Raw genomic sequence first — 26,518 nt, forward strand, 5'->3', positions numbered from 1 at the left:
CAAACACCGCCCCCCTACCCTCCCCGCGCCCAGCCCCGCCCCCTTCTCATGGTCCCGCCCCTCCCCGCGCCTAAGTCCCTCTCTCAGGCTCCGCCCCGCTTTCTGCCGGTTCCGCTCGCCTCAGCACAGGTACCGAATAGGATGCCGAATGCGGGGTACAGGGTTCAGAGTGCAAGGTACGGGGGTCCAGCCCCGATCCCTGCCTGACAAACCCCTATTCCGTTTGGATCACGCGCCCTTCCAAAGTAAGCCCCGCCCCACTCGCTCAAGTCCTGCCCAGAGATTTAGCCACATCTTCTTTAGGCCCCACGGCCCTGCCCATTCGTTCAAGGCCACGCCTCCCCTCCCTCTCAAGACCTCCCACTTCCCTTGCTCCTTTCCCGGTCCAGTAGCTACTCTTAGGAGCTCTCATCCTCCGTAAGACCTGGGCTTCCTCCTTTCCCAACCCCCCAGCATCCCATTGAGAGACTTAAGGCTTGTGGTTGTGGGTGTTTTAATGCACTGAGCTCCAATACAGTTCTCCCACCTTTATGGCTAGCACAACCGGATATTACCAGGGCCCCCTCAGACGACAAATTCAACCAAGGTCAAGGCCAGAGTGAGGTCCAGCGTCTGTCCGAGGTGCATTATCAGTCTTGGCTTTTAGAGTCCTCGACCCTCCCTCAAGCGGTGAAGAAGGGGAGGTCCTCTCAGTTATCCAGGCTCATGAGTAGAGCAGTGCCCCTCTTGATCCAGTGATCAGATGTCATGGTCCCAGAGCGGAGGTCGATGCCAATGACAAACGATGCGCGGTCTGAGCTGCCTGCCCGGTTGGGATAGTAATAACAGGGACAGGAGTACATGCCTTCGGGGAAGGAGAAGAGAAAGAGTCAGACCCTGGAGCCTCTGGCAGAGCAGGGCAGGAGCAAGTGTGGGGGAGGGGTGGAGCAGAGACTGGGTTAGGATCCAAACTAGGGATGGAGCAGGCAAGCTTGAGGGCCCTGTCCCACCCTTGGCACTCTTCTTGCGGCTCTCTGTAGGCCGGAAGTGGATCGTGGGCATGAGGCAGACAAGCTGCATGGGCTCTGCCTCCACCAAGCAGGAGTTCTTCCGGTCCCAGCCAGCACCCTCCAGGTATAGGCCCCGAACCCAGACACCATCCTGGGGAGACATGGGGGCAGGTTCGGGGGAAATCTAGACCCTCAGTTGCCAGCACCCCTGTCCTGCCACCTCTCCTCCCCTCCCAACCGTTTCCCACCTTTGCTCTTAGCACCCTCCTCCTCCACCAGAACCCCCTCTGCTCGGAACCCCAAGCACATCTGGCTCCCACCTTGGGTGGATACACTAGGTTGCTGTCGTCCACAGTGGAAACAATAAACTCCCAAGAGAGGCTGTCCACTGAAATCTGGGGATTGAAGGTGAGAAGAAGGGAGGACTCCCAAAGAGGAGAGCAGATACATATCCCCAGCAAACGTCCCCATCACACTTTCCACATCGCTCACATTGTTTTGGCGAGCTGAAGACTGCAGGACAGCAGTGAGGAAGCCGGTGGGAAAGGTAAAGCCAGATAGCCAGAAGATCACAGGAGGCCGTGCGCGGCTGGCCCACAGCTCAAACTGTTCCACACGCATGGCCAAGTCCCGGGTCCATGAAGCCAATGGCTTTTGTGAGGGATATGCCTGGAGGAGGAGAAGGCAGTGTGTGTTTATTCATTCACTTAGTCATGCATTCAAATCCTTGTTTCAACACTTGGAGCAGCTATAAGAAGAATATATGCTGTCAGCCCCTGTTCCCCAACCATAGTTCGGCACAGCTCTCCAAAAGCCAACTCCCAGGAGAGAAGCATAAAATGACAACTATTAACGATAGCACCAGTAATATTAACAAGTTACCATTAATGAAGCACCTTCTAGCATTGTGCGCAGTACAGGGAATACTTGAAACATCCTTGGAGAGGCTAGGAACTTACCCTGAGTAAGTTTCTAACTAAATAACTTTTCAAAGTCAGTCAGTAAAGAGCAGAGTCAGATTTCAACCTTGAATGTGTCTGGCCCCAAAGCCCAGGCTCACTGCTTTTTGCTATATGCTTCCTTAAAACCAGGAGGTCGCTGGCCCAGGGGTGAAAGGAGAGTTCATTGTTGGATTAGGATCAACAGTAATGTAATCTTGCCTTTCCCCAGAGCGGAGGGACATGGGCATCAAAGATGCAACTGAAAACCTCTTCCAGGCTTGTAGACATGACGATGAGGCCCTGGATGCCTTTTTCTAGGTCTGTCAGTGAGAACCTGAACAGGGTAAGGTGGAGGGTTAGGGATGGGGTGGGCCTGGGAGAGCCATCATACGCAGGGAGTGAAGGCCTTTCCTCGTGCTCCCTCACCACGTTCCACAGAACCGCCCTCCATCTTACAGGATGGTCTCCAAAAGCTTGTTGTATCTCTGAATCTCCTGAAGAAGCACCACATTGAGTGGGGAGGGGTCCATAGCCAGCAGTTTTCGGGTCCCTTCATAGTCGATCATTTCAGGGATCTTCTGTTTCACATCAGCAGCCAACTCAAGGACCTGCCGAGGCAGGAGCCCTGAGCTCTGAGTGCAGGCCCCTCTTCCTCATTGCTTTCCCTCCCCCAGGTGTCTGTCTGTCCTTACCTTCTCTTCCCGGCTCTGGTCTCCGGCCCTGGTGGGTGTAATCTGGGGTTGCAGGGAAAGCAGAGTCTCAAAAAGAGTGTGTGCCTCAGTGATCTGGGAGGCCACATCTGCATTAGGGTGCTGGCCAAAGGTCTCGGGGGGGTCCATGCCAGGCAACATGCTAATGTACTCCTTGTATGAGGCCAGGCTCCCATCCTTGGGGATGAAATAGGTCTCCAATACTGACAACCTGGGGAGCCACCGCATAATTATCACTGTGTCGTGGGGACTCGGGGGCTCCCATGCCAGGCTAAGACCCCATTCATCCAGCTCCCTGCTCTTGCTCCACCCCCCGCCCCACAACCCCACAAAGCCTGCTTCTCCCGTCTCACATTGTCTCCTCACACACTTCCCCCACCCCCAGTGCTGCCAGCTGCCCCCACCCCATTCAGCACCCCCCCTCACCTGTAGGAGGGGCTTGATAGAGCCTGCTCACAGAAGTAGTCGTTGATGTAGGTGGTGAGCAGGCGCCGGTCCCAGTCATCCGTGACGTGTCCGCCATAGTTGACACCAGCGATGAGGTACTTGAGCGCATCCCAGGGCGTCTCCTCGTACTCGTCCAGGTAGAGGCTCAGCAAGTTCTCTGACACCTGTGTGTGGCCCCAGCCCGAGCCCCCAGCCCCACACACAGTTATGGCAGGAACACTTCCAGGGGCGCTTTAACACAGGCTTCCTGTCAGTGGCTATTCCTGCCGGGCAGCCATGGGGCAGGAAGTGTAAGGAGACAGGACTGGGATGAGGGACCCTGGTTAGCACAAACCTCAAAGTCGGAGTCATTGAAGCCACAGATGATGTTCCAGCCAAGTTGCAGGAACTTTCTGCGTTCAAGTAACACAGAGTGGAAGAAGCACAGTGAAAACAGCAGCTTCTTATACTTGGAGGGTTTAGAGCAGCGGGAAAACTGTGGTTCTGTCATCAGTTGGTAAAGACGGGTCATGTTGGCCTTTAGGCCCTGGAGACAATGAAGTACAGAGGTGGGATGACATGCATCTTGCTTGGCCCTGCCCCTAGCACCGTCGTGTACAGCTGTGGAGGTTGCATACTGCACAAGGGCACTGGCTGAAGGGATGAGTGGAGGCTGAAGTCCAGCCCTTGAGCTGCATGCCAGGATGTGCACTCATTCACGGGGCTGCGTGCCTTTCTCTAATTCACACACAGGCACTGTACGGACTAGTGGCAGCCCTGTCTTCTTGTCTCCGCCCCCCCGCCTTTTGATCCCCTCAACCACAATGTTCTCAGTGGTGGGTAGGCCAACTCAATTTGGGAGTGCCAGAAAATATGAACAGAAACATTAACGTGCACTACTGATGAACAAAAATGTACACAACTATGGGCAAAGGGTCAGTTGATAGTGTCTCATCAAGGAGGAATGTTCTGTGTGATTGGATTTATCAGGCTTCATGAACAGGTTGGGATTTGGCCTAAGTCTTACAAATGGGAAGGATGTGACGAGGCTGAGAGGAGGGCCTTAGTTTCCCAGAGATGGGAAGAATTGAAGAAATAAAGGCACAAAGGGGAGATAAAGTGAGAAGAGAAGTCTAACTGAAATCAAGTGCAAGTGCTCAGGTGGGGAAAGAATGGCCATGAGCAGATGGAGTGCAATAAGAAGGGCAGTTTGAGCCATTTGGACCTGATTCACCAGGTATCCTGGAGCCATTTCTGTCTTAAGTAGGACAGTGATACACTGAAAGAGTATTTTAAGAAGACTCATATATGATGGACAGAATGGAGCAGGGAGAAAACAGAAGTAAGAACATTGGATAGACCAATAACAAAAAGAAAATATAATTTAAAAAATACCATTTATAACATCATCAAATTATGTAAAATACCATGAAACCACCGAGTCCTAACCACTGGACCACTGGGGAATTCCCTTTACACATCTTTATAGAGAAACGTACAAAACTTTACTGAAATAAAGAATAGGGATTTCCCTGGTGGTGCAGTGGTTTAGAATCCACCTGCCAATGCAGGGGACACAGGTTCAGTCCCCGGTCCGGGAAGATCCCACATGCTGCGGAGCAACTAAGCCGGCGCGCCACAACTACTGAAGCCCGCATGCTGCAACTGCTGAAGCTTGTGCGCGTAAAGCCTGTGCTCTGCAACAGGAGAAGCCACTGCAATGAGAAGCCCGTGCAACACAAGGAAGAGTAGCCCCCGCTCGCCGCAACTAGAGAAAGCCCGTGAGCAGCAACAAAGACCCAACACAGCCAAAAAAAAAAAAAAAAAAAAAGAATAAATGGAGAGACCTACTATACTCATGGATTGGGAGGCTCTATATCCTAAAGACGATGATTTCCCCCAAATTGATCAATAGAATTTTTCTGGTGAAAACTTGACAAGCTAGTTCCAAAATTTATGTTGGAGAATAAAAGGTCAGGAATAGCCTGGAGAAGGACATTGGTGAGGGGACTTGCCTTCCCAGCTATCAAGAATTATTATAGGGCTATATAGTAATTAAGACAGTGTACATTGACCCCAGGATAAACAAGTTGACCGGTGAACAGAATAAAGGGCCCAGAAACCCATCTGTATATATATGACATGATTGGGACATTTAACAAAATTGGAATATATAATACATTTAGATTAAAAGAGTGTATCAATTGACTGAAGTTGGCAACTGTGCTTGCAATTATATAAGAAAACATTCTTATTCTTAGGACTGAGCCCCTTACACTGATATACACTGAAGTATGTAGCAGTAAAGGACCAGGATACATGCAATGAATTCTCAAATGTTTCAGAAGAAGTGTGAGTGAGGAGAGAGCGAAAAACAGAAAGAGATCAAATGATAAGGCAAGTGGGACAAAATGTTAACAACAGATGAATTTGGGTAACATACATGTGAGGGTTCTTTGTACTATTATTCTTACAACTTTTCTGTAAGTTTAAAATTATTTCCAAATAAAATATTTTTAAAATATTGGCCTCTTTGTCAGCTTCCAAAAGAAATCTGGTTGCACCAACTATACCCTGAACGTCCTACTTTCTCTGAAGGTTTGGTGGATCGCAGGAAGGTTCTGCATCACCAGCAAGCAGCATTTCACAGAAGGCTGTCCTGGGCTGAGCTAGAACAAGGCCCTCTCCTTTGGTGACCCAACCACGGTGGAGCCATCCTCTCTGATTCCTCTCTCCTCCTGGGTTTTGCTCCAATTCATCATTGCCTCCATGCTCACTGCTTATCATGCCGACCTAAACAGCACCTACCTCAGGGCCAACACATCTCTACCCATCACAGAGGGTGGGGCTCAGCCAACAGAGGGCCCACGGGCTACCAGGGCACACACCTCTCTTAGAAGGCAATAAGAAAGGCTCTTAAAAAATGAACTAAAAAAAAAAAAGTTCTATTTCTTTGGCAACACATTTCTGGACTGTTTGACATTTTTAAATGGGGGTACAGAATACTTTTGTTGGCAGAAAAGAATAAAAATCAACTTAAACATATATTTTATTTTATTTTTTGTGTTACGCGGGCCTTTCACTGCTGTGGCCCCTCCCATTGAGGAGCACAGGCTCCGGACGCGCAGGCTCAGCGGCCATGGCTCACAGGCCCAGCCGCTCCGCGGCATGTGGGATCTTCCCAGACCGGGGCACGAACCCGCGTCCCCTGCGTCGGCAGGCGGACTCCCAACCACTGCACCACCAGGGAAGCCCTAAACATGTATTTTAAAAAGTTAGTGGCACCATTAACAAAAATGGGATGAGGAGATAATCTACGCAGAGGATGACTTGTTTTGAGAGCATGGGATTTATGGTGCTGGTGTGCCGAAAAGAAATGCCTCGTAACCAGATGGAATTCAGGCCCTGCAGTGAGTTTGATACTGGAGCCAGAGATGGGGATTGGGGTTGAAATCAGGAAGAGGACAATTTCTCCATCAACTTGTGAAAGGAGGAAATGTAGAATGAGGACAGGACAGGAGGAGAAAGAAACACAGAAGGAATAAATAATGTGGCAAGAAACAGAGGGGGGACCAGGAGTGTGTGTCAGGGAAACAAGGGAGAGGGAGAGTCAACTATGCCAGCTGCCTCCAGGTGGTCAAAAAGGATTTAATGATGAAAGACATCCACACACCTGTGCATTCAAACGGTCCTCGTTTATTGAGCACCTACTACATGCGCATCCCTATGTTAGTCACAGGATGAGCAAAACGGTGAAGGGGAAAAAAAGACATGGCCTCTGCCCTCTTCTTGGAGCTTACAGTCTAGAGAAGAAGTCAGGCATCAACCAGAATCACACTAATACGTGTAAAATTCCCCACAGTGGGAAGACCAGAGGGAGTGGTGAAGGTTTTAGGAGTGTTACCTAGACATGGAGGTCAGAGTCTTCCTGAGAAAGTGCTGGTGGGGCTGAGACCTGAAGGGGCAAAGGAGGGGACGGGGAGGAAAGCAGGGAGGGCAGCACATGCAAAAGCCCCAAGCAGGAGAATACAGGGTCTATCAAGGAAGAAGAACAAAGCAATTTAAAAATCAACGGTGTAGGTAGAGCAAAGAGTGAAGGGGAGAGCGGCGACCGACAAAGCTGGGGAGGCACCCGCTGGGGCACACAGGCCATGTGAATAGGGTTTTGATCTTGATTAAAAGCAATGAAAAGTGACTAAAATAGTTTTAAGTAGGAGGTAAGTGGGTTGGATACAGCAACATGATCAGATTTTAAATCTGCAATTCACTGATTGCATTCAATGGTGACCTTGTAATATTGGAGATAAAATGTTCAATAGAGTTGGAGGGAAGGAAGGAGAAAGGCTGGGAAGTGACATCAGGGTAAGAATGTAAGGAAATGTCGGGAGGAGGAAGGGTCTGAAGGGTCCAAGTGCTAGTTATATACACTTTCTTTGCCTCTGTTTCCTATCTGTAAAATGGGGGTGATAGTACTTACCTGATAGGTGTGTGTGTGTGTTAAATGGATTAATAAATGTAAAGCATTTAGAACAATGCCTGGCACATAATAACACTCAAGAGATGTTAGCTATTACTATTATGTTCTAAGAGTTTGGCACACAGAAGAGGGAAAGGAGGTGGAAATTTTTAGAGGACAGTAGAATCAAAAAAAGCCGCGTTGTTGTTAAGGTTAAACCCTCTCCCTGAGGCCTGGAAGAGGAAAGGTAGGCCAGATGGCACGGTCGCTGCTGGCTGTCGGTTGCCCATACCTTTGGCGGCTCTGTGGTCATCTTGATGCTGGCCTGCAAGATCGAGATAGGGAAGTCTGGGTGGGGGCTGGAGCTGAGCCAGAGGCGGAAGGAAGGGTGTGGATCCTCCACCTGCAGCTGTTCCACCAGTTTGTCCAGGGTAGGCATCCATGACAGCGACAGGTGGCAGTTGGCCAGAAACACCCAATGTCCTGCAAGGAGATGCTGGATGCAGTGGGAACCACTCCCTATGCCCCACCTGTCCCCCCACTTTCCACCTGATTGTGTGTGTGGTGGCTGGGAGAGATGGGGTCCAAATGCTCAGGTGCCACCCCTGGAGCCTTCTGGAGAAGTGGGAGCTGCAGTTACAGCAGGGTGAAGGAGGTGGGAGGTGGTGGGCAGTCGGGCCAGGGACACAGATGGGGGCAGAAGAACAGGGTGGACACTGACCCTGAACCACACCCTCTCGGAGGAGCCGAGCCGCGATGGGGGCCTGGCCCTGGCCCAGAGACAGGGCATGGAAGCGCTGGGCCATGCCTGTGTGCTCTGCCAGCTGGAGCAGGGCACTGGTGGGGTCCACGCCGGGGGACAGGATAAATATGAGTGGGGTCCGCGGGGCTGAGTCTTCCAACACCTGCCGGCAGCACAGGGCGTGGGCTCAGGCAGAAGGCCGGGTGAGGCAATGGGACAGAGACTGGGGAAATGCGGGTGGCCGACTGGGACAGGGAGAGGGAGGCGGGAAGGAAACCAAGCCACTGACCAACTTCATGTTTAGCACAGGCGGCTCAATGAAGCGGGAGCCAAGGTTGGAGACGATAAAGGAGGTTACGCAGAACGCCACGCGGTCCTGGCGCAGGGAGCGAACGATCAGCATCCGTTGCATTTCATTGCAGGCGTTCTCCCACTCACCTGGGGGTGAGTAATCGCGGGGAGAGTGAGTAATCGTGGGGAGAGTGAGTCGGGAAGAGCGGGGCATGTCAACAAAGGGGCACCTGCAGGAACGCTGGGTCAGGAGGCAGGTGCGCTGAGGGAACTTGGGAGAGAGAGGGGAGGAATTAGAGAGGGAAGAGCGGGCACGCGGCTGAACGAGGGCAGGATAGAGGCAGGACAGGGAGGACTGGCGCCCAGGCACCTGGCAACATAGCCTTCTCCGGGGTGGCACTGGTGTACCACAGGTGCCAGTCACGAGGATACTGTTCAAAGGAGTTCATGAGCCCGTGGAAGTTGGTCAGCTTGTCCAGCTCTGTGATGTTATCCCAGTAGACGTCTGCGAGCCAGCTGGTACAGGGGTTATCCATTTGGCCCTCGCGATCCAGGACCTGGTGGGGAGGGTGGCGAGAGAGGAGCAAACGATTGACCGGGAGCACCCCAAAAGAAGCATTATCTCTTTTTTCAAGGTGGAAAAGCCATGATGAGTATTTCATGAAACAAAATGAAGAAATAAATACAGGAATCTGAGGTGGATCGGAATCCACCTTTATTGGGGAAATAAGTGGGGTGGCGGGGGTGGGGGTGGGGGCTAGGTCTCTGAGACGCTGTGCAGAGATGCCACAGTCCGAAGTTAGGAAGCGGGCGCCCTCTGGTGGTTGCCTGGCAATAATGCCTCCTACCCGAATGATTTCAATTGCAGCCTCACCCTTGAGAGAAGCACAAAGCGTTCACTCACTCATTTACCCTTTTTAATAAATATTTGTTGTTCACCAACTATGTGTTTTAAGCACCTGGGACACACCACTGAATAAAACAGACAAACACCTCTGCCCTTGAGGAGCTTATTTTCCAACATGAGACGGTGGATACTGAACCAAAAACATCACAAGTAAATTATCTAGTACAATAAAGGTGGCAGTGCCATGGAAAAAGAGAATAGGTTGAGGAGGATAAGGCAGATTGGAAGTGCTGGGGGGTAGTCTGAAATACTAAATAAGAGAGTCAAGGAAATCTCAGTGAGGTGAGATTTAAATCAAGACTTGAAGGAGGGGAGGGGGAACAATTTTCTGGCAGAAGGAACAGCGAGTGCAAAGGCCCTGGGGTGGGATATGCCTGCGACAAGAGGAGGCCCGTGCAGCTGGAGTGGACAGTGTGGAGCTGAGCAGCGGGGGATGACATCAGTGATGGGCATCCATTTTCAAAGAATCTCTCTGGTCGCTGTGTTGAGAGACTAGGGGTGGCAGAGGCTCTTGCTAAAATCCAGATGAGAGGTGAAGTGAGGGTGGCAAAAGGAACGAAACTGTTGTCCAAGGAGGGTGTGCTGATGGCTCAGGGAACCGTGGTATGGTTGGCAGCTTTAAGGGCCCGCCTGAGGTGTACGGTCATGGATTTAAAGTGAGTCCAGTCGGTGTGGGCATGTTTTTCTCCAGCCAAGCTCAGCTGCATGGGGCACACTGGGACAGAGGGGGAAGGAGAGTTGGATCTTACCAGAGCGGTAGCTTCAGCGAGCAAATGCCACACCGTGCCGGGGGTGAGGGGGGGCGGTGTGCAAAGGGGCTGAGGGTGTTGACAAGGGAGAAAGGGTAATGGTGGCCACGAAATTAGGCTGGGGAAGGAGTGGCCTGAGAGGCAGTGAAAGAGTGGCCAGCTCATACCAACCAGCTGGTCGCAGGTAAGGGGCCCAAAGCCCCGCCTGTAACTCGGGCAAGGAGGCACAAGGCAAGTCACCCCCCGGGCCCCCCCAGGAGTTTGTCAGGCGCCTGCTCCTGCCAGCGTTCCTCTGGGCACGCGCACTCGCTGGAGCCTCGGGCCTTACCCTCTGGGTCTGGAGTCCATTCCCAGCCTTGTCCGCCCCACCCTCGGATGTGCCCTGCACTCCACTCACCACGCCCCCGCGCAGAAAGAAGTTGTATTCATCCATGTTGAGTTTGCCGGAAGTCTCCAGGATTTTGGCACACATATGAAAACTGAACAGCAGCTTGTGGCGCTCGAAAAGGGTGCGGCAGGTGTACCTGGGAGGGGACAGGGGATGGGGGTGCGGGAGGTAGGGTACTCAGCATGAATGCTTCCTTAGAGAGGACCAGACCATCACAGAGCCCTACACAGAAGGAGGGCCTTACTCAGCTTCGAGTCCAAACCTCCTGTAAACAGCCAAGCATTCGGGGCACTAGAGAGAGGATGTGGTTTTCCCAGAGTTTCCTCAACAATGACTGGACCCCTGCTATGTGCCAGGTACTCTGCCAGGTCCTGAAGACACAAAGATGAACAAGCACGGTCTCTGTGCTGGAGGAAGTCAGGTAGAGTGGGGAGGACAGGCGAGAGGCCATTGGCTACCATAGGATGTGATGAGTCCTATACAAGGGTGGCAGCCCCCGCCCTGCCTGGAGCGGAGCTGCCTGGAGGTACAGCCGAGTTACCGAGTGATGCGGCAGAGAGGAGAGGGGAGGACGCCAGGGAGAGCTCAGAGCACAAGCGAAGCAGGCAGTGGGGGCGGGAAAACCATGGGGTGCAGGGCAGTCAGCGGTGCTCAGGCATCCAGCCGTAAGGAGGGGAAAGGTGAGGCTGGGAGGCAGGTGGTGGCCAAGGCACGGAGGACTTTGTGGCCATTGGACACAAAACCACCACCAAAGAGTGTAAGCCGGGAGTGGCATGGCCAGATTTCTGTGTTTGAAAGGCTCACGCTGGCGCCTGCAGGAGGACAGGTTAGAGAGGGATAGACTTGGAGGCAGAAGGACCTGTTGGGAGCCCGTTGGGGAATTCAGAAAGAAAGATCACGGCAGCCTCCACTGAAGTGCAGTCATGGCACTGGGGAGACTCGGGTGGGGTGGGGGAACAGTTTGCAGAAAGAATCATGAGCAAAACCTGGTGACTGATCTGAGGGGTGAGGAACAGCAAAGGGTCAGGAACATCTCCTGGCTTCTGGCTTGGGTGCCTGGGAGGCTGGTGTTGGTGCCACTCAGGGGTGTGGCCCCGAAGAAAGAGGGAAGATAACGAGTTTGATGTGAAACAAGCTGAACTTGAAGGGTCTGTGGGAAGTCCAGGCAGAGGGGTCAGGAACCTCGCTACTCAAAGGGTGAGCCACAGACCAAAAGCCGCAGCTTCACCTGGAGCTTGTTAGAAATGCAGGCTCCCAGGCCCCAGCCCAGACCTACTGAATCTGAGTCTGCATTTTAACACGATTCCCAGTGCGTCGTGGGCACATGAACCGCTTGAGAAGTGCTGGTATAGGAGACAGTTCTACACACAAGGCTAATGCTCAAGGGAGACCTGAAGAGAAGATACACTGGAACAGGGACTTGTCAGCCCGTGGATGATGGTTAGACCCCTACCGCGGACGCCACCCAGGGGAAGCGTATGGAGAGAGGGGCAGGGGGACAGGAGCAGTGGCATGGGGCAGCACGAAGGCACAAGTAGCAAGAGGGGTCGGCGTAGAGCCACTGGGCCTCCCACGGAGCTCGTGCGGCACGCGGGCAGGCGCGCAGACCTGTAGACGGCGTAGGTGTGGTACTCATTCAGGTAGTCGATGCGGTCCTGCAGCTTGTTGCTGCGATGGCTCTTGTCGATGCTGAGGATAAAGAGGCTGATATAGGCGTCCAGCGAGAACTGGTACATGGGGTCGATGCGGCCCATGTCGTTGAGCACGAAGAACAGCACCGAGGCCCGCTGGGCGCACGGGCGGTAAGCCTGCGGAGGGGGCGGAGTCAGGGCCGGAGGGGCGGGGGCTCGGGCAAGGAGGGGGTTGGGCCGGAGGGCGCAGGGGCTCACCTCGCGGGCCAGGTCGATGTTCATCTCCGTGGTTTCGCTGGTCTCCAGCTGCTCTGTCACCTCCGTGGCGGTTATCTTGGAGGTCCGCAGCGTGTTCACCAGCTGCACGTCGTCCAGCAGGGAGCCTGTGGCCTCGTTCAGCAGCCTGGAGGGAAGCCAAGAGGCACGTGGATGGAGAGGCTTTAGGGGTACTGGGCTGGGGTGAGGGGGTGGGGAGACCCCCCCCCATCAGCCCCCTGGGGCTGTAGTCCGGCCTGCGAGCAGACCAGCGGGCCGCGGGTGGGGGGAGGCAAGGTCTCACCGAAGGATCTCGTCCTCCAGCTCCTCGAGCTGCCTCTTGCCAGCGGCGATTTTGACGACCAGTGAGTCCTTCTGCTCCTCCAGCTCCGGCCGCTCCTTCCGGACCACGACGCCCAGCAGCTGAGCCTCCAGGCCCTGGGATCACCAGGACTCGTGGTGAGAATCCCACTGCAGTGACCTTTACCCGTTTGATCCCTTTACCTCTCTCACGCCCCGCATCCGCAGCTGCCCGACACAATCTTAGCCTTTTCGCAATCCTGCCGGACTCTACAGCCCTTCCGGGTTCACCCTCGCTCAGTCTAGGCATCAGCCCCCACCCACCTGTTCTTTGACAGCAAAGTTGACAATGGTGGTCTTGGCTGAGGTCTCTGGGCTGTAGTGGGGGTTGGAGAGCTTGGTGGTGATGTAGAATCGGAAACTGGTATTGTATTCCACCTCCTTATCTCCGATGCGCATCAGCAGCCGACCACCTGCACCCACAGGAGGGTCAAGGGCAAGGACGCCACGTGACCAGGTGTGGGCTGACCCGTTTTTCCCCAACTGGAATCCAGTAGCCGTGACTCCGCCTGCCCTAATGTCCCCAGCCCAGGGCTGTCTGAATACAGGGACAGGTAAGTAGAGGACAGAGCCAAAGACCCAGCCCTTTCTTCCCCTGTGTCCGACTCAGCTGGGCTCTAGGATTTGTCCTCCAGACCAACCCCACAATAAGCCTGGGCCCTCACCAGTTCGAGCTACAGATTTGTTGAGCACAGGGTTGAGTGTGGGGTCCAGATATTCCTGCACGTTCTGGAGCAGTACTGGGTGTCCAAACTGGATGGCCTTTTCTAGGACTTGAAGGTAATCGCTCATCTGCAGATCGATGATCTGTAGGCCCTAGAGAGCAAGGAAAAAGATGCAAGAAATGCTGCAGGATACAAGGGAGGGTAATGGCCTGAGGGAAGGACCTCAGGAAGAGTCAGGCTTGGGAAGAGAATCTAAGGGGACAAATCAGTCCCCCAGCCTTATACCTGACTTCCTTCCATGTTCTTGATCCATTTCAGGGCCTGGGCCTGAGGATCAATCATCAGTGCCCACCTGAAGGAGGAAGCGTGAGTCAGAAGACAGGCTCTGCCCTTACTCAGCCTCGTGCTCCCAGCAGCATTCTTACCTGTTGCCACGGGTGACAATGATGCCATTCTCGGTGGAGAAGACATCCGAGGGCAACCCTTGGATGTTCCAGTCCCGAACTTTGGTAGGATTGGACAGGAATTTATCAAAGGTGAAGTGGGGTGAGCAAGGAACTTGCAGCTCCGAGATCTGGGTGAGAAGAGCCCCAAGCTTCAGCCTGGAGATCTGAGCCCAGCACCCTTGCCCCTTCCTGACATCTCTGTTACTCCCAAAGGCCACAATCTCAGAGCCCATGAGCTCACTCATCACACCTAAGCCCTGTCTCACCTTCCTGATCCAGATTTGGTTGACGATCTCATCCCGGTAGTTGGTCAGGAAGGGTCCCATGTAGGACAGGAAGGCAGCTGCCAGGAGACAGTCTCCCACCAGGTAGCCCAGATCCCCCTCCAGGCCCTGGAGGACAGCAGGGGAGGTGTAAGGTGTAAGGCCTGGGCCCCCAGCCTGGAGGCACCTGGACTGCTCTGAAGGCACTCTCCTCTGGACACTATCCAGATCAGAGAGAGTCTTTGCCTCTCCTAGACCCTTGTACCCTGAGAACTCTAACCTACTCTCACAACTTTTGAGTTCCCCATCTTTTTCTCCCTTTTCTTCATATTAGGGCCACGCTGTGCGGCTTACAGGAATCTCAGTTCCCCAACCAGAGATCGAAGCCAGGCCATGGCAGTGATAGTGCCGGACCCTAACCACTTGGCCACCAGGGAACTCCCTTGAGTTCCCCATCTTTAACAGCAATGTTTATTTCTTATGATAAGGCCTAACCCTCTTGTGAAGCCAGGAGCTCACCGAGGGTAGAGACGAGATGCCCCAGGTCAGTTTCAATCAGGCCAGTGGGCTATGTCAAGGGTCCTCGTGTGTGCTTTCCAGCCCTACCTAAACACAGAAGCAGATCCCTCATGGTACAAAAAGTCTCTCCTTCTACTATTCTCACCAAATGTGAGGAGGTGGAGGGGAAGAACTCCCATGCCCCATTCTTGGATGTCCCTACACCGAAGTATCCCCGTTTCCCCCACCTGTCCCTCAACCTAAACGGGACGGGAGCTCTTGGCAACTGGCGGGCAGGGAAGGACAGCCAGGTGGTGCAATGATCTCACCTTCACCGTCTCCTCCCATCGGGCCTTCTCGCCAGCCAACCCAGACACCAGCATCCCGGCTCGTTCCAGCTTCACCTCCATCTCCTCAGACTTCTTGCGAAGCTCCTCCTTCTGTGCCAGCTTCTCATCGTACTGTTTCTTCAGCATCTCCAGTTTCTCAGCCACCTGGGAGGGATCAGAGTACAGGGATCAAACATGGGGCTTGAGGCCAGATTGTCCTGGCTTCGGATCACCAGTCTGCCGGGTTGTGGGAAAATGAACCTCGGGGAAAATGATCTCTTTGAGCCTGCTTCCTCACGTGCAAAATAAGAACAATCAACATCTGCCCTGCAGGGTTGTTGTGAGGAGAAAAACAAGATCAAATATGTGTGATAAGTTGCGTTTTCTTTCCCATCCCTCCACCACCCTTTCCTTGAGCCTGGAAACTACTTGGTAAAAGACTCAATGCTGAGTAGGAGACAGACCTCTCGTAGCATAGTGATAAAGCACACAGGATGTGTTGGCAAGAGAGGACCAGATAGCACAGAAATAACGGCCACTCCGTGCCGGAGGCCACACCTAAGGTGAGACCCTGAGAGAGGAAGAAGGATTTAGAATGAACCCAGGAGCTGTTGGAGGGAGGAAGAGGGAGTCCATTCAGGAAAAAGGCCCAGGTCCGAGGTCCCACCGAAGATGGGACCTGGGAAGAGCCTTACCTCTTAGAGAAGCCTCCCTCACCTCGACTCATTGCCACCCTGGGGGCTCTGCTGAGGTTGGAATATATCACTCAAATCTTTTTTTTTTTTTTCTTTTTGGCCGTGCCGTGTGGTTTGTGATATCTTAGTTCCCGGATCAGGGACTGAACCCGTGCCCTTAGCAGTGAAAGCACAGAGTCCTACCCACTGGACTGCCAGGGAACTCCTTATCACTCAAATCCGAAGTCAAGAACTGACTGTGTGGTGATTGTTTTGTAATGTTTAGAAATATCGAATCGCCATGTTGTGCACCTGCAACTAACATAGTGTTGTAGGTCAATTATACTTCAAACAAACAAACATAAAAAAGAAATCAGATTTGTGATTACCAAAGGCAAAGATAGGGGGTGGGGGAGGGGAATTGGATGAGGCAGTCAAAAGGTACACACTTCCCGTTATAAACTAAATAAGTATTAGGGATGTAATGAACATGATTAATATAATTACACTACTGTATGTTGTATAGGAAAGTTGTTAAGAGAGCAATTCCTGAGTTCTCGTCACAAGGAAAAAGTTTTTCTTTTTCTTTTCTTTTGCCTGTATATGAAATGATGATGTTCACTAAACTTATTGTGATCATTATTTCATGATGTATGTAAGTTAAATCAATGTGCTGCACACCTTAAACTTATACAGTGCTGTATGTCAATTATATCTCAATAAAACTGGAAGGAAAAAAAAAAAGAACTGAGTCTTTTCCAGGACCCGCTCTGTGTGCCTGACTGGCGAACAGTAATCGTGTCTGTGAACACACCGTGTCACCTGTTCTCTTCATGAAGAGGAACGGGGGGCTGGCCTTACACTAAGTGCCTGCCACACAGTGTGCACACGATAAACGTTAGTTCTCTTTCCTGCTGCATCCCCACTGGGAGAGACAGTCTGCAGCAGTGCAAAGAGTGCTCAGATCATTGCCCCACTTTACTGAGTGATGGCTGTAAGGATAAATGTGGGTTGTAGCACAACGCCTACTGTGTAGTAAGCAAGCAGGACCTGGGCTCAGCTATCGAGGTTGACCTCCCAGAACTTGGGAATGGGAAAGGTAGCTCTCCAAGGAATATTTTTTAAGGCAAAGTGGAGATTCAAAATGTCACCCTTGAGTGACAGGACGGCCTATAGGTCAAGCCTTGGTAGGAATCTGTTGGAAGGCATTAGCATCTAAAGAAAGAAGGTGTCACTCAGTGATCAGCTGGGCCACTTGGAGGCTGGGGACCTACAGGGAAATGGAGGTCCCCTTGCACACGCATGTTGGGTTATCTGGCAGGCTCTACCGCGTGACCCCTGTCATCAGGTTCACGCGACCACCTCCCTGCGCTGAGGCCATGCTCATCAGCAACACTCTGATTATAATTTGGCTTCCCATGGAGACTGGTCTCTGGGGAGGCAGCCAGCCCACATGACGGATCTATATTTCATTATTTATTTTGCGTGTGGTGTTGTCTTCACTGTTTTTATTTTTCATGTAGGAAATATATGCACAAGATTAAAAACCTAAATAATATAATAAAAGGGATTATAATGAAAAGCAACAGTCCTCTAGCCCACTTTTCCTACTCAGTCCCATCCTTCAGTAGCAAATTATTTTTTAACCATTCCTCTTTTTATTTCTTCTGGTAATTACTTCCATATCTCTGACTGTTACACTTATGCCGCTACTATACACATATATATACATACACACAGTTTTTAAATTTTTGCAGTTTTAATCTTTTTTAAATTAAAATTATTATGAAACATTTCAAACCTAGAAAAAAGACTAATATAAGCAATACCTATATACCCATCACCTAGATTTAACAGCTGTTAACATTTTGCTATATTTATTCCATCAACTTGTTTTTTGCCAAAGTATCTTAAGTTGCAAACTCATGACATTTCAACCTTAAATACCTCATAAGGCTTCTCTTTTTTTAAAAAGGACATAATCATAGCATCATTATCACACCTAACATCATCTTTATCTTTTTTTGAAAATAACTTTTCCCATTTATGTCTTTTTTTTACACTACTGAAATTTTATTTTATTTTTCAAGAAACAGGATTTTAGAATAATTTCTTTTGCTGTGTAATACAGTTTTTATATTGTATGATGTTTTCTCTTTTTTTAAAACATTTTTATTGAGGTAGCATTTTGAATAGTGAATATGTTTCACATGAATCAACATTCTGAAGGACAGAAAACGTATAGAGTGAAGGGTCCATCTTCCTCCTACTCCAGCCCCCAGCCCCCAGCCCCAGCCTGAGAGAGAACCACTGTTGCCAGTTTCTTTTCTTTTCTTTTTTTAATTTATTTGTGGCTGCGCTGGGTCTTCGTTGCTGCACGTGGGCTTTCTCTAGTTGCGGTGAGTGGGGGCTACTCTTCTTTGCGGTGCGCGGGCTTCTCATTGCGGTGGCTTCTCTTGTTGCAGAGCACGGGCTCTAGGCATGCAGGTTTAGCACGCGGCATGTGGGATATTCCCGGACCAGGGATCGAACCTGTGTCCCCTGCGTTGGCAGGCGGGTTCTTAACCACTGCGCCACCATGGAAGCCCTATCACCAGTTTCTAGTGTAGGTTTCCAGACAGAGTCCATCAATAGTAAAGAAAATGTAAGCACCGTGAGGGCAGCATCATGTTCACCACTGAATCCTTAGACCTAGGGTAGTGCCCAGCACACAATAAATATTTCTTGAATGGGTGAATTTTTTTCAAAAAGATAAACAGTAACGTTCAATAGCACTGTTTTGTACTTTACTATTTTTTCTATATAAATTTATTTATTTGTTTATTTTTTGGCTGCGTTGGGTCTTCGTTGCGGTGTGCGGGCTTCTCATTGCGGTGGCTTCTCTTACTGCGGAGCACAGGCTCTAGGCACGCGGGCTTTGGTAGTTGTGGCTTGCTGGCTCAGTAGTTGTGGCTCGCGGGCCTAGTTGCTCCGTGGCATGGGGGGGTCTTCCCAGACCAGGGCTCAAACTCGTGTTTCCTGCATTGGCAGGCAGATACTTAACCACTGTGCCACCAGGGAAGTCCCTGTACTTTACTATATTTTACTTGTCTCCAAATCAGTTCTTGTCAAGCTGCCTCATTCTTTTTAACAGCTGCAAATAATTTTGCGTGTGGTGGAACCATAATTTATATAACAAGTCTCCTGCTGATGGACGTTTGTGTCTTCCCAACATTTTCTATTATAATGATGCTGTAATGAATCTCCTCCATGTACTTGCATAAGCACATCTTGACGCTGCTATTTCTTTTCTATTTTAATTGTTTACTTTGGGAATAAGTAACTTAAAAATTCAAGAGGCATAAATAAGAGCATGAAAAATCTTCCTCCCAGCCCTGTTCTCTAGCTACCCAGCTTCCTTCTCAAGGTAGCCAATGTGACCTGTTTCTTGAATATCCTTCCAGTGCATCCTCTACGGATACTACGAGTATATTCTATACAGCTGTTTCCTGGTTTATCAACGTTAGACTATTTCTATGGACTCTATGCTGTGATAGATGAAGATCTGATTCCCTTATACCTCCATACCACCAACCCTTTCTCTCTACTCCTAATAGTTTTCTCTTTCCTACTGGCTACCTTTATAATGCTAAATAACACGTTTTTTGTTTCTTTGTCATTCTACAGCTCCTCCAAGCATGTGGACTCTTAATTCCCCGACCAGGGATCTAACCTGTGCCCCCGGCAGTGGAAGCGCAGAGTCCTAACCACTGGACCTCCAGGGAAGTCCAAACATGTTAAAACTGCGTTCTATTTTATCTACTGCAAAAGCATTGCCCTGTCTTTCCCTCAGCCCCTAGTGGACCTGTGTCCACTTCCCAACTTTTTAGGCTGTAGGTCCTATTTTTATATCGTCGAGGTTGACAACATTCCCATTCAGAGGCCACCCTCAGTCTTCTGTGCTCTGTCTCTAGATTGATTATAAAGGTCAAATGCCAATAAACAGTGTCGATGTCATTGTGACCTGGGTTGGTGCCCAGTGTGAACCAGGTGGCTGGCTGTGAGCTCGTGGCTGAGACACATTCTGACAAGTCACTGTGTGCTGAGCTGGTTGTTAAATACTTCTTGTATTGTCCCTGATTATGTGTGTTCTCTTTCAGAAATTCTTACGGGTTGGATCGTGTCTCTTCTCTCTCTCTCACGTTGTCTGTTTCTGGTTTGGGGTTTTATATTATAGTCCATGACGCTGTCCTCCTACCCTTCCACCCAATGTCATGCTTTGATCGTTTTAAAATTTCCCAGAATTCTTTCTTTTTCTCTGTTTGGACTTTCATCATCCTATTTTTGTTCTATGGATGTCATTTCTTCCTTAATCACTCTGTCTGATGATACCAATTAGACTAGGTCTGCTTTTTCAAGTTTTCTCTGTAACCTGAATTTTCTCTGGGTTTATTTTTTCCTCTGGGGTCGTGTCTTGTTACGTTTTTTTGCTTTGGTCATTCCCTTGTGTGTTGGAAGACTTCCTCCAGGACTTTTTCTCACCCCTTCTCCAGAGGAGGTGGTGACTGATCGGACTGGTAAAATTGGGAAGAATAAACAGGGAATGCTCGACTGAGCTCAGGCCCTTTCCTTTTAGGGGTGAGCACAAGTCCCACTCTGGCCCCCCAGCAATGCCCAAGACCAGGTAAGTCTGTCTGAAGATGGGGTCCCTACTAGGGGGGCTGCTAGTTCAAAGACATCAGCCACATCCTCCAAGTTAGCCTTTAAAGGTGATATTTTGGCCAAATGCCTTTTGTATTATTTCTCAATTTGTTTAGAACTTGGGTATAGAAGAAGGCTGCTAGTTCTCAGATCCGTTCAAGAGTATACATATTTGCAGACCAGAAAACACACCACAAGGTTTTTGGCGGGGCTGGGGGTTTCCTGGGCAGACAGCAGGGTGTGGACAGGTGTTTCAACCTAGGTGACCTGCAGAGGCTGGCATTAAGCCCAGTGGGCTTCTACACTTGTGTGGTTGGCTTTTAACCCCTATGGCCTGAGTGAAAGTCTTTTTTTTTTTTTTTTTCCTTTTTGCGGTATGCGGGCCTCTCACTGTTGTGGCCTCTCCCATTGCGGAGCACAGGCTCCGGACGCGCAGGCCCAGCGGCCATGGCTCACGGGCCCAGCCGCTCCGCGGCATATGGGATCCTCCCAGATCGGGGCACGAACCCGTATCCCCTGCATCGGCAGGCGGACTCTCAACCACTGCGCCACCAGGGAGGCCCCCTTTTTTTTTAAATTTATTTTTATTTATTTATTATTTTTGGCTGCCTTGGGTCTTCGTTGCTGCACACAGGCTTTCTCTAGTTGCAGCGAGCGGGGCTACTCTTTGTTGCAGTGCACAGGCTTCTCATTGTGATGGCTTCTCTTGCTGCGGAGCACGGGCTCTAGGGCACACAGGTTTCCGTACTTGCAGCATGTGGGCTCAGCAGTTGTGGCTCACGGGCTGTAGAGCGCAGGATCAGTAGTTGTGGCACATGGGCTTAGTTGCTCCGCGGCATGTGGGATCTTCCCGGACCAGGGCTCGAACCCTTGTCCCCTGCATTGGCAGGCAGATTCTTAACCACTGCACCACCAGGGAAGCCTCTGAGTGAAAGTCTTTAAGCCAACCCTGTAATATTCTGACCTTGGCAGATGGCTGCAGCTTTTTCCATGGGTGAGTGGCTATTTCTATAGAGGCAGGATGTTTGAAGGAGGGCAACTTCTAGGAAACTGGACTTGGGCAGAGGAAATATGTAGTCTGCAAGGGTGGCCTTAATTAAGAGTATTGCAGTGGGCTTCCCTGGTGGCGCAGTGGTTAAGAATCCGCCTGCCAATGCAGGGGACAAGGGTTCGAGCCCTGGTCTGGGAAGATCCCACATGCCGCGGAGCAACTAAGCCCGTGCGCCACAACTACTGAGCCTGCACTCTAGAGCCCGTGAGCCACAACTACTGAAGCCCGCGCGCCTAGAGCCTGTGCTCCACAAGAAGAGAAGCCACCGCAATGAGAAGCCCGCGCACCCCAATGAAGAGTAGCCTGCGCACCCCAATGAAGAGTAGCCCCTGCTCTCCGCAACTAGAGAAAGCCCACGCACAGCAACGAAGACCCAATGCAGCCAAAAATAAATAAATAAATTTATTTAAAAAAAAAAAGGTAGCATCAACCAAGTTAGAGGGTAAGTGAAGATGAAAAACTTGGAAGCAATGAATCTGTCTTTCCAAAAGGAAAATGGTTAAATAAATGATGGTCTACAAAAAAAAAAAAAAAAAAAAAAAAAAGACTTCCTTGGTGGTCCAGTGGTTAAGACTCTGCACTTCCACTGCAGGGGGCACAGGTTCAAACCCGGGTCAGGGAACTAAAATCCTGCAAGCTGCGTGGCACGGCCATTTAAAAAAAGAAAAATGATGGTCTAGCTATCCACTGGCATAACATGCAGCGGTAAAAAGAAAGCAGGAACTCTTTATACACTGATATAGAACAATCTTCGATATATAAGTCAGTAATATAGGAAGGTGCAGAACAGTGTGTGTAAGTAATGTAAAAAAAAAAGAAAAGAAATTTTGCTGAAACAATAATTTGTAACATGGGTTGCTTTCAAGCGAGCAGAGCTGGTGGCTAGAGAGTAGAAGGTGGGAGAGAGGATTCTCACTGGATATGCTTTTGTACTTTTTCAATTTCAAGCCATGTGGATGTATTTATATTACCTACAAAATCAGTGATAGAAAATTAAATGATAGACTGGAAGAATTTTGAACTCTTGATAATAACATATTCTGCCTGGTTAGGGAGTTACTCGTGCATATATCTTGTAGGAAATCACCTTCCGGATTGTCTAGCCCACTCACAGGAAATACCCCTCTCCACCTCCAGACGACCCCATCCCCTCCCCAGGCTCCAAAGCCCTCACATTCCTCCAGGTCCAAGCAGCAGTGTGACACCTTTGTCCCACCCCCCTGGCAAAGACACATTTGCTGCACAGGTTTCATCGGCTACTGGCTCAGGGTCCCTATCCAAAGGGCCCCCAACGAAGGATGGCAGACATTGCCGGCTCCCCGGTCCGTCTTGGGAAGGGCTCCTTGGGGACAGTGCCCCTGTGCGTTTGTAACCCTCTCAGTCAGCTTAGCTTTCTGAGCCAGAGGCAGACTGTCTGAACAAGGCACAGACGGGGAGGCAGACAGGACTGTGAGGGAGAGGGGAGTAGAATTTGACAGGGAAAAATAAACAGTCAGGAAGCATCCCTCGGAAATCTGGGAGAGGGACCACCTCGGAAAACGGAAAACGCGGGTGTGAGGCTCACCTCACGCAGCTTCTCCTGGGCCTCAGCCAGGGCCTCTTGCTTCTCCTGAAGCTGGGCCAGCGCAGTGTTCATGCGGATCCGCTTGGGCTCCACCACTCGGTACAGCCGCCCGTACAGCTGCGGGGAGACAGCAGGCACCCTCTTACCCGCCACCCACTCACCTGCCTGTGATCCTTCCTTCCCACTTGGGTCTTCCATCCCCCCTCCTCCTGGGCTGGCCTCACTGCTCCCCTCCCCACCGGCCACCGCTTACCTCCATGGCGCGAACCCACATGCAGAGGGACTTGGCAGCCAGCGACACGTGGCCGATGATGTCAGGCTGGAAGTCCGGCTGGGCGCAGTAGGCCCCGATCTTCTTCAGGACCTTATCTGAGATATTGTCCTTATCAAAGTTGATCAGTGACTTGATGAAGTTCTGTTCCCCTGTGGGATGAAGGTAGGGGGCCTCAGCCAGAGGGCCCAACCCCCCTCCTCATCCAGGCCACATGCTTCCTGGGCTCAGTTCCCAAGGCCAGCGTATCCGCCCTCATCCCGAGCTCCTTCCGCTGACCTTGCTCCCTTCCCTAGACCCTCGAAGCTCCCAGGGCCTCCACGACCTCTGCAGCCTCAACTCCCATCACTTACCTTCAGCACTCTCAGCCCGACTGCCCCCCACACCACTCTTCCTATATACCCTGCACCTTCTTCTAGGGCAGGGCCCACCAAACTACAGCTTACAGGCTACATTCTACCACCAGAACTCAGAGCAGGAAAACTATCACAAGAATAAAACAGAAAGACTCTTGTTATCCCTTTTCTGATTCTTGTGTTTTTGGAGGATGGGCGAGCGAAGACATTCCTGTCCTTGGATTCTGTGATATATTCCTATAATTCCTATAGCTTTATGAAAAAAAATTTTTTTTGCTTAAATTAAGATGAGTCGTTTTCTGTTACTTACAACCAAAGAAACCTGACTGACATTTATGCCTTCTCTTCCTTACTAGGCTCTGTGCTTTGAGGGTTGGTACAATGCATCCTTCATCTCTGTCTCTCTGAGTGCCTGACACCCAGCAGATGATTAGGGAACGCTGGGTGGACTCACGTTAATTACCTTCGGGATCCCTGGCTTACCTAGCTGCTTCTTGGCCTCTGCCCAGGTGGGCTCGTTGCCTCGGAGAATCATAACTGCCTGCAACACCATCTCCACTTGGGCAGGGGGCCGTCCATAAGACTTGATCTCTCCTATATCCTTCTTGTTCAGAGACTCCAGGGCCTGGGAAAAGGGATTAACTTGGGAACAAGAGTCAACTCAGGTGGCAAGACAGCTTCCTTTATGGAGATAGGACCCAGCTGAAGTTCCCCTCTTCTTCCCTACTTCCCCAGGGACTTTGAGAACAAAGAAGGCCGGCCCCACCCGCTTCCCGAGCCCTCCCACCCCGATACCCGCATGGCCTCTTCTAGGGCTGGCAATGCCTCTTCTAGATCCTTCTGGGCATTGTCAGCCAGTGCCTGGCACTTGACTTCCTCAATCGCAATCTTCTCACTATTGGCTGTGACAGCCTACAGATGAAAAGAAAACGAGGGTTTTGACTTCACCTTGAGCAAAAGTGGCGGTGACGGTGTTGGTGGTAAGAGGAAGAGAAAGCTAAAGAAAACACGAGGAGTGCAACTCCCATTCCCTGCCCTGTAACCAGTGGAGACTGGGAAGCCCCTGCCCGGTGGGCGCGGGGAGTAGGGGGCACGGTGGGCAGGGGAAGTGGGCGGGGGCACCTTCTGCTGCTCATCCGCTTCCCGCTTCTGCTGCACGATGATGACCAGGTACTCCTCGCACTGTTTCTGGAACTCAGCCACCTTTTTCTTGGCATCCTCCAGCTCCAAAGACATCACTTCCACCTTTTCCCTAGTTTCATCGATCTTAAACAACCCTGTCCGCAGCTTATTGGCTTGGTCCAGCAGCTCCTGCCTCTTCTCTGCCAGCAAGCTAGGGGACAGAGTAGGATTGGTGCCTCAGGAGCCAGGGCGCCCAGAAAGGAGAGGCCCATTTAGTCTCTTCCTTCCCAGAGTGGCTCTGGTCCCTGTCTTCCTGCCCGTTGCCACCAACACCATCCTAGTCAGATTTTTATCATTTCCTGCCTGGATCATTGCCAACAGCCTCCCAACCGGTCTTCCTGATTCCAGACTCTCCTGCCTCTGATTTATTCTACACAACGCTGTCAGAATCAGCTTGCCTGCTACTGTTTTTATCACACCACTTCCCTACTTGAGACTCTTCCCCACTGTGCAGCAGACAGGGGGGCTGCAGTGAACCAGAAAACACAAACTTCTCTCAAGGGGGTGACCATCTCTGGGCTCCAACCTGTTTTTTTTCCATTTGAGAATGAATGTGGGCTCAGTATTGCCATAATTTCTGATGCTTCAAGACAGACTGGAAATCTGGAGTTTTCTAAGGCTCCCCAAGTTTTAAATGTTGGCAACTCACTCAAAAATGAGTTTTAACATTGTACAGCCGAAGAAAAATGTCTATGCAAGATTGTTTTCTGGATTAAGTAAGAATATGCATGTAAAGAGCTTAACACAGTGACTGGGAAACCCTAACCAGGATGTTAGCCTGTGTACCCAGGGACGGCAAGGACTTTATTTTGTTAACTGGCATATCTATTACAAGCATCTAAACTAGTGCCTGGCACAGAGTAGGTGCTCAAAAATATATTTTAAATGAATGAATGAATGTTGGCTATCCTTATTATTACAAATGGCTTTTTCTTCACCTTTGAAATACTAAATCCAATAAATGAGGTTTTTTTTACCTTACTCTTATATCCTTCAAAGCAAATTATTGTGTTGTGCACATAAAAACTCAGTCAGTACAACTTAATGAATGAATATACAATTCTTGGGAATGGTGGAAAGTCTAGAAGATGTTAAAGGCAGAGAGAAGAGGACCTACATTGTCATATATACCCATAATATAATGTCACAGTTGTATTGTGGTTGGGAAGAGAGACATCATTCTAGAAGATAAGGACAGAGAGGTGTATAAAGTGGTCACAGCCAGAGGGCCCCTGAGATGGCCATGTCCCCTGGAAACCCCATCTCTCTGTTTAACTTCCTGGACAGAATCAAGGTCTCTGGCATCTCTGCCATTCCACATCAACATCCCAGTCCTTGAGCGGGTCCCCTTGGCCAGCTCCTGGATATTTTCCCTGATTTCATTTCACCAAGCACCCTCGAAAGACACCAAGCTCCCTGGCCCTCTGTGCCCCCTACTCTTCATCATACTTTTTATATCCAGATACAAGTTCCAGGTAGTTGGTGGGTGTGACGTAGTTGTGTCTTCGAAGTTCCAGCAGCATCTTCTGGGAATACTGAGCCACTGACCAGTGCATGGTGACGAAGATCTGGGCCACCTTCCTATGGATCTGAGGCCAATTCATAGAGGATGTGAGACAGCGCAAGAGTAAAGGCAGACAGAGAACAGAAATGGGCGGCAGGGGCAGGGGGGTGAGGAAAGGTGGGGAGGAGGG

At 50.7% G+C, this 26,518-nt stretch overlaps 1 protein-coding gene across 1 annotated transcript in view; it reads right to left on the reverse strand.

Moving 5' to 3' along the window:
• Positions 1-689: 689 nt before the first annotated feature.
• The window catches only part of DNAH2 (dynein axonemal heavy chain 2), an 87,787-nt gene continuing 61,958 nt past the window's right edge, over positions 690-26,518 (reverse strand). The window contains exons 57-85 of the mRNA XM_060080830.1: positions 26,274-26,413; positions 24,765-24,975; positions 24,438-24,554; positions 24,126-24,267; positions 23,269-23,438; positions 23,016-23,132; positions 15,047-15,211; positions 14,223-14,348; positions 13,936-14,084; positions 13,796-13,862; positions 13,511-13,661; positions 13,110-13,258; positions 12,790-12,923; positions 12,489-12,633; positions 12,208-12,407; positions 10,609-10,735; positions 8,926-9,112; positions 8,554-8,702; positions 8,244-8,427; positions 7,815-8,005; positions 3,422-3,613; positions 3,067-3,251; positions 2,623-2,851; positions 2,387-2,538; positions 2,150-2,264; positions 1,482-1,658; positions 1,310-1,384; positions 990-1,140; positions 690-844 (exon numbers count right to left, since the gene is read on the reverse strand). Coding sequence (XP_059936813.1) covers positions 690-844; positions 990-1,140; positions 1,310-1,384; positions 1,482-1,658; positions 2,150-2,264; positions 2,387-2,538; positions 2,623-2,851; positions 3,067-3,251; positions 3,422-3,613; positions 7,815-8,005; positions 8,244-8,427; positions 8,554-8,702; positions 8,926-9,112; positions 10,609-10,735; positions 12,208-12,407; positions 12,489-12,633; positions 12,790-12,923; positions 13,110-13,258; positions 13,511-13,661; positions 13,796-13,862; positions 13,936-14,084; positions 14,223-14,348; positions 15,047-15,211; positions 23,016-23,132; positions 23,269-23,438; positions 24,126-24,267; positions 24,438-24,554; positions 24,765-24,975; positions 26,274-26,413 — 4,452 coding nt within the window. The remainder of the gene's footprint in view (positions 845-989; positions 1,141-1,309; positions 1,385-1,481; positions 1,659-2,149; positions 2,265-2,386; positions 2,539-2,622; positions 2,852-3,066; positions 3,252-3,421; positions 3,614-7,814; positions 8,006-8,243; positions 8,428-8,553; positions 8,703-8,925; positions 9,113-10,608; positions 10,736-12,207; positions 12,408-12,488; positions 12,634-12,789; positions 12,924-13,109; positions 13,259-13,510; positions 13,662-13,795; positions 13,863-13,935; positions 14,085-14,222; positions 14,349-15,046; positions 15,212-23,015; positions 23,133-23,268; positions 23,439-24,125; positions 24,268-24,437; positions 24,555-24,764; positions 24,976-26,273; positions 26,414-26,518) is intronic.

This window comes from Mesoplodon densirostris, chromosome 18, assembly GCF_025265405.1.
Source record: "Mesoplodon densirostris isolate mMesDen1 chromosome 18, mMesDen1 primary haplotype, whole genome shotgun sequence".
Lineage (NCBI taxonomy): Eukaryota > Metazoa > Chordata > Mammalia > Artiodactyla > Ziphiidae > Mesoplodon > Mesoplodon densirostris.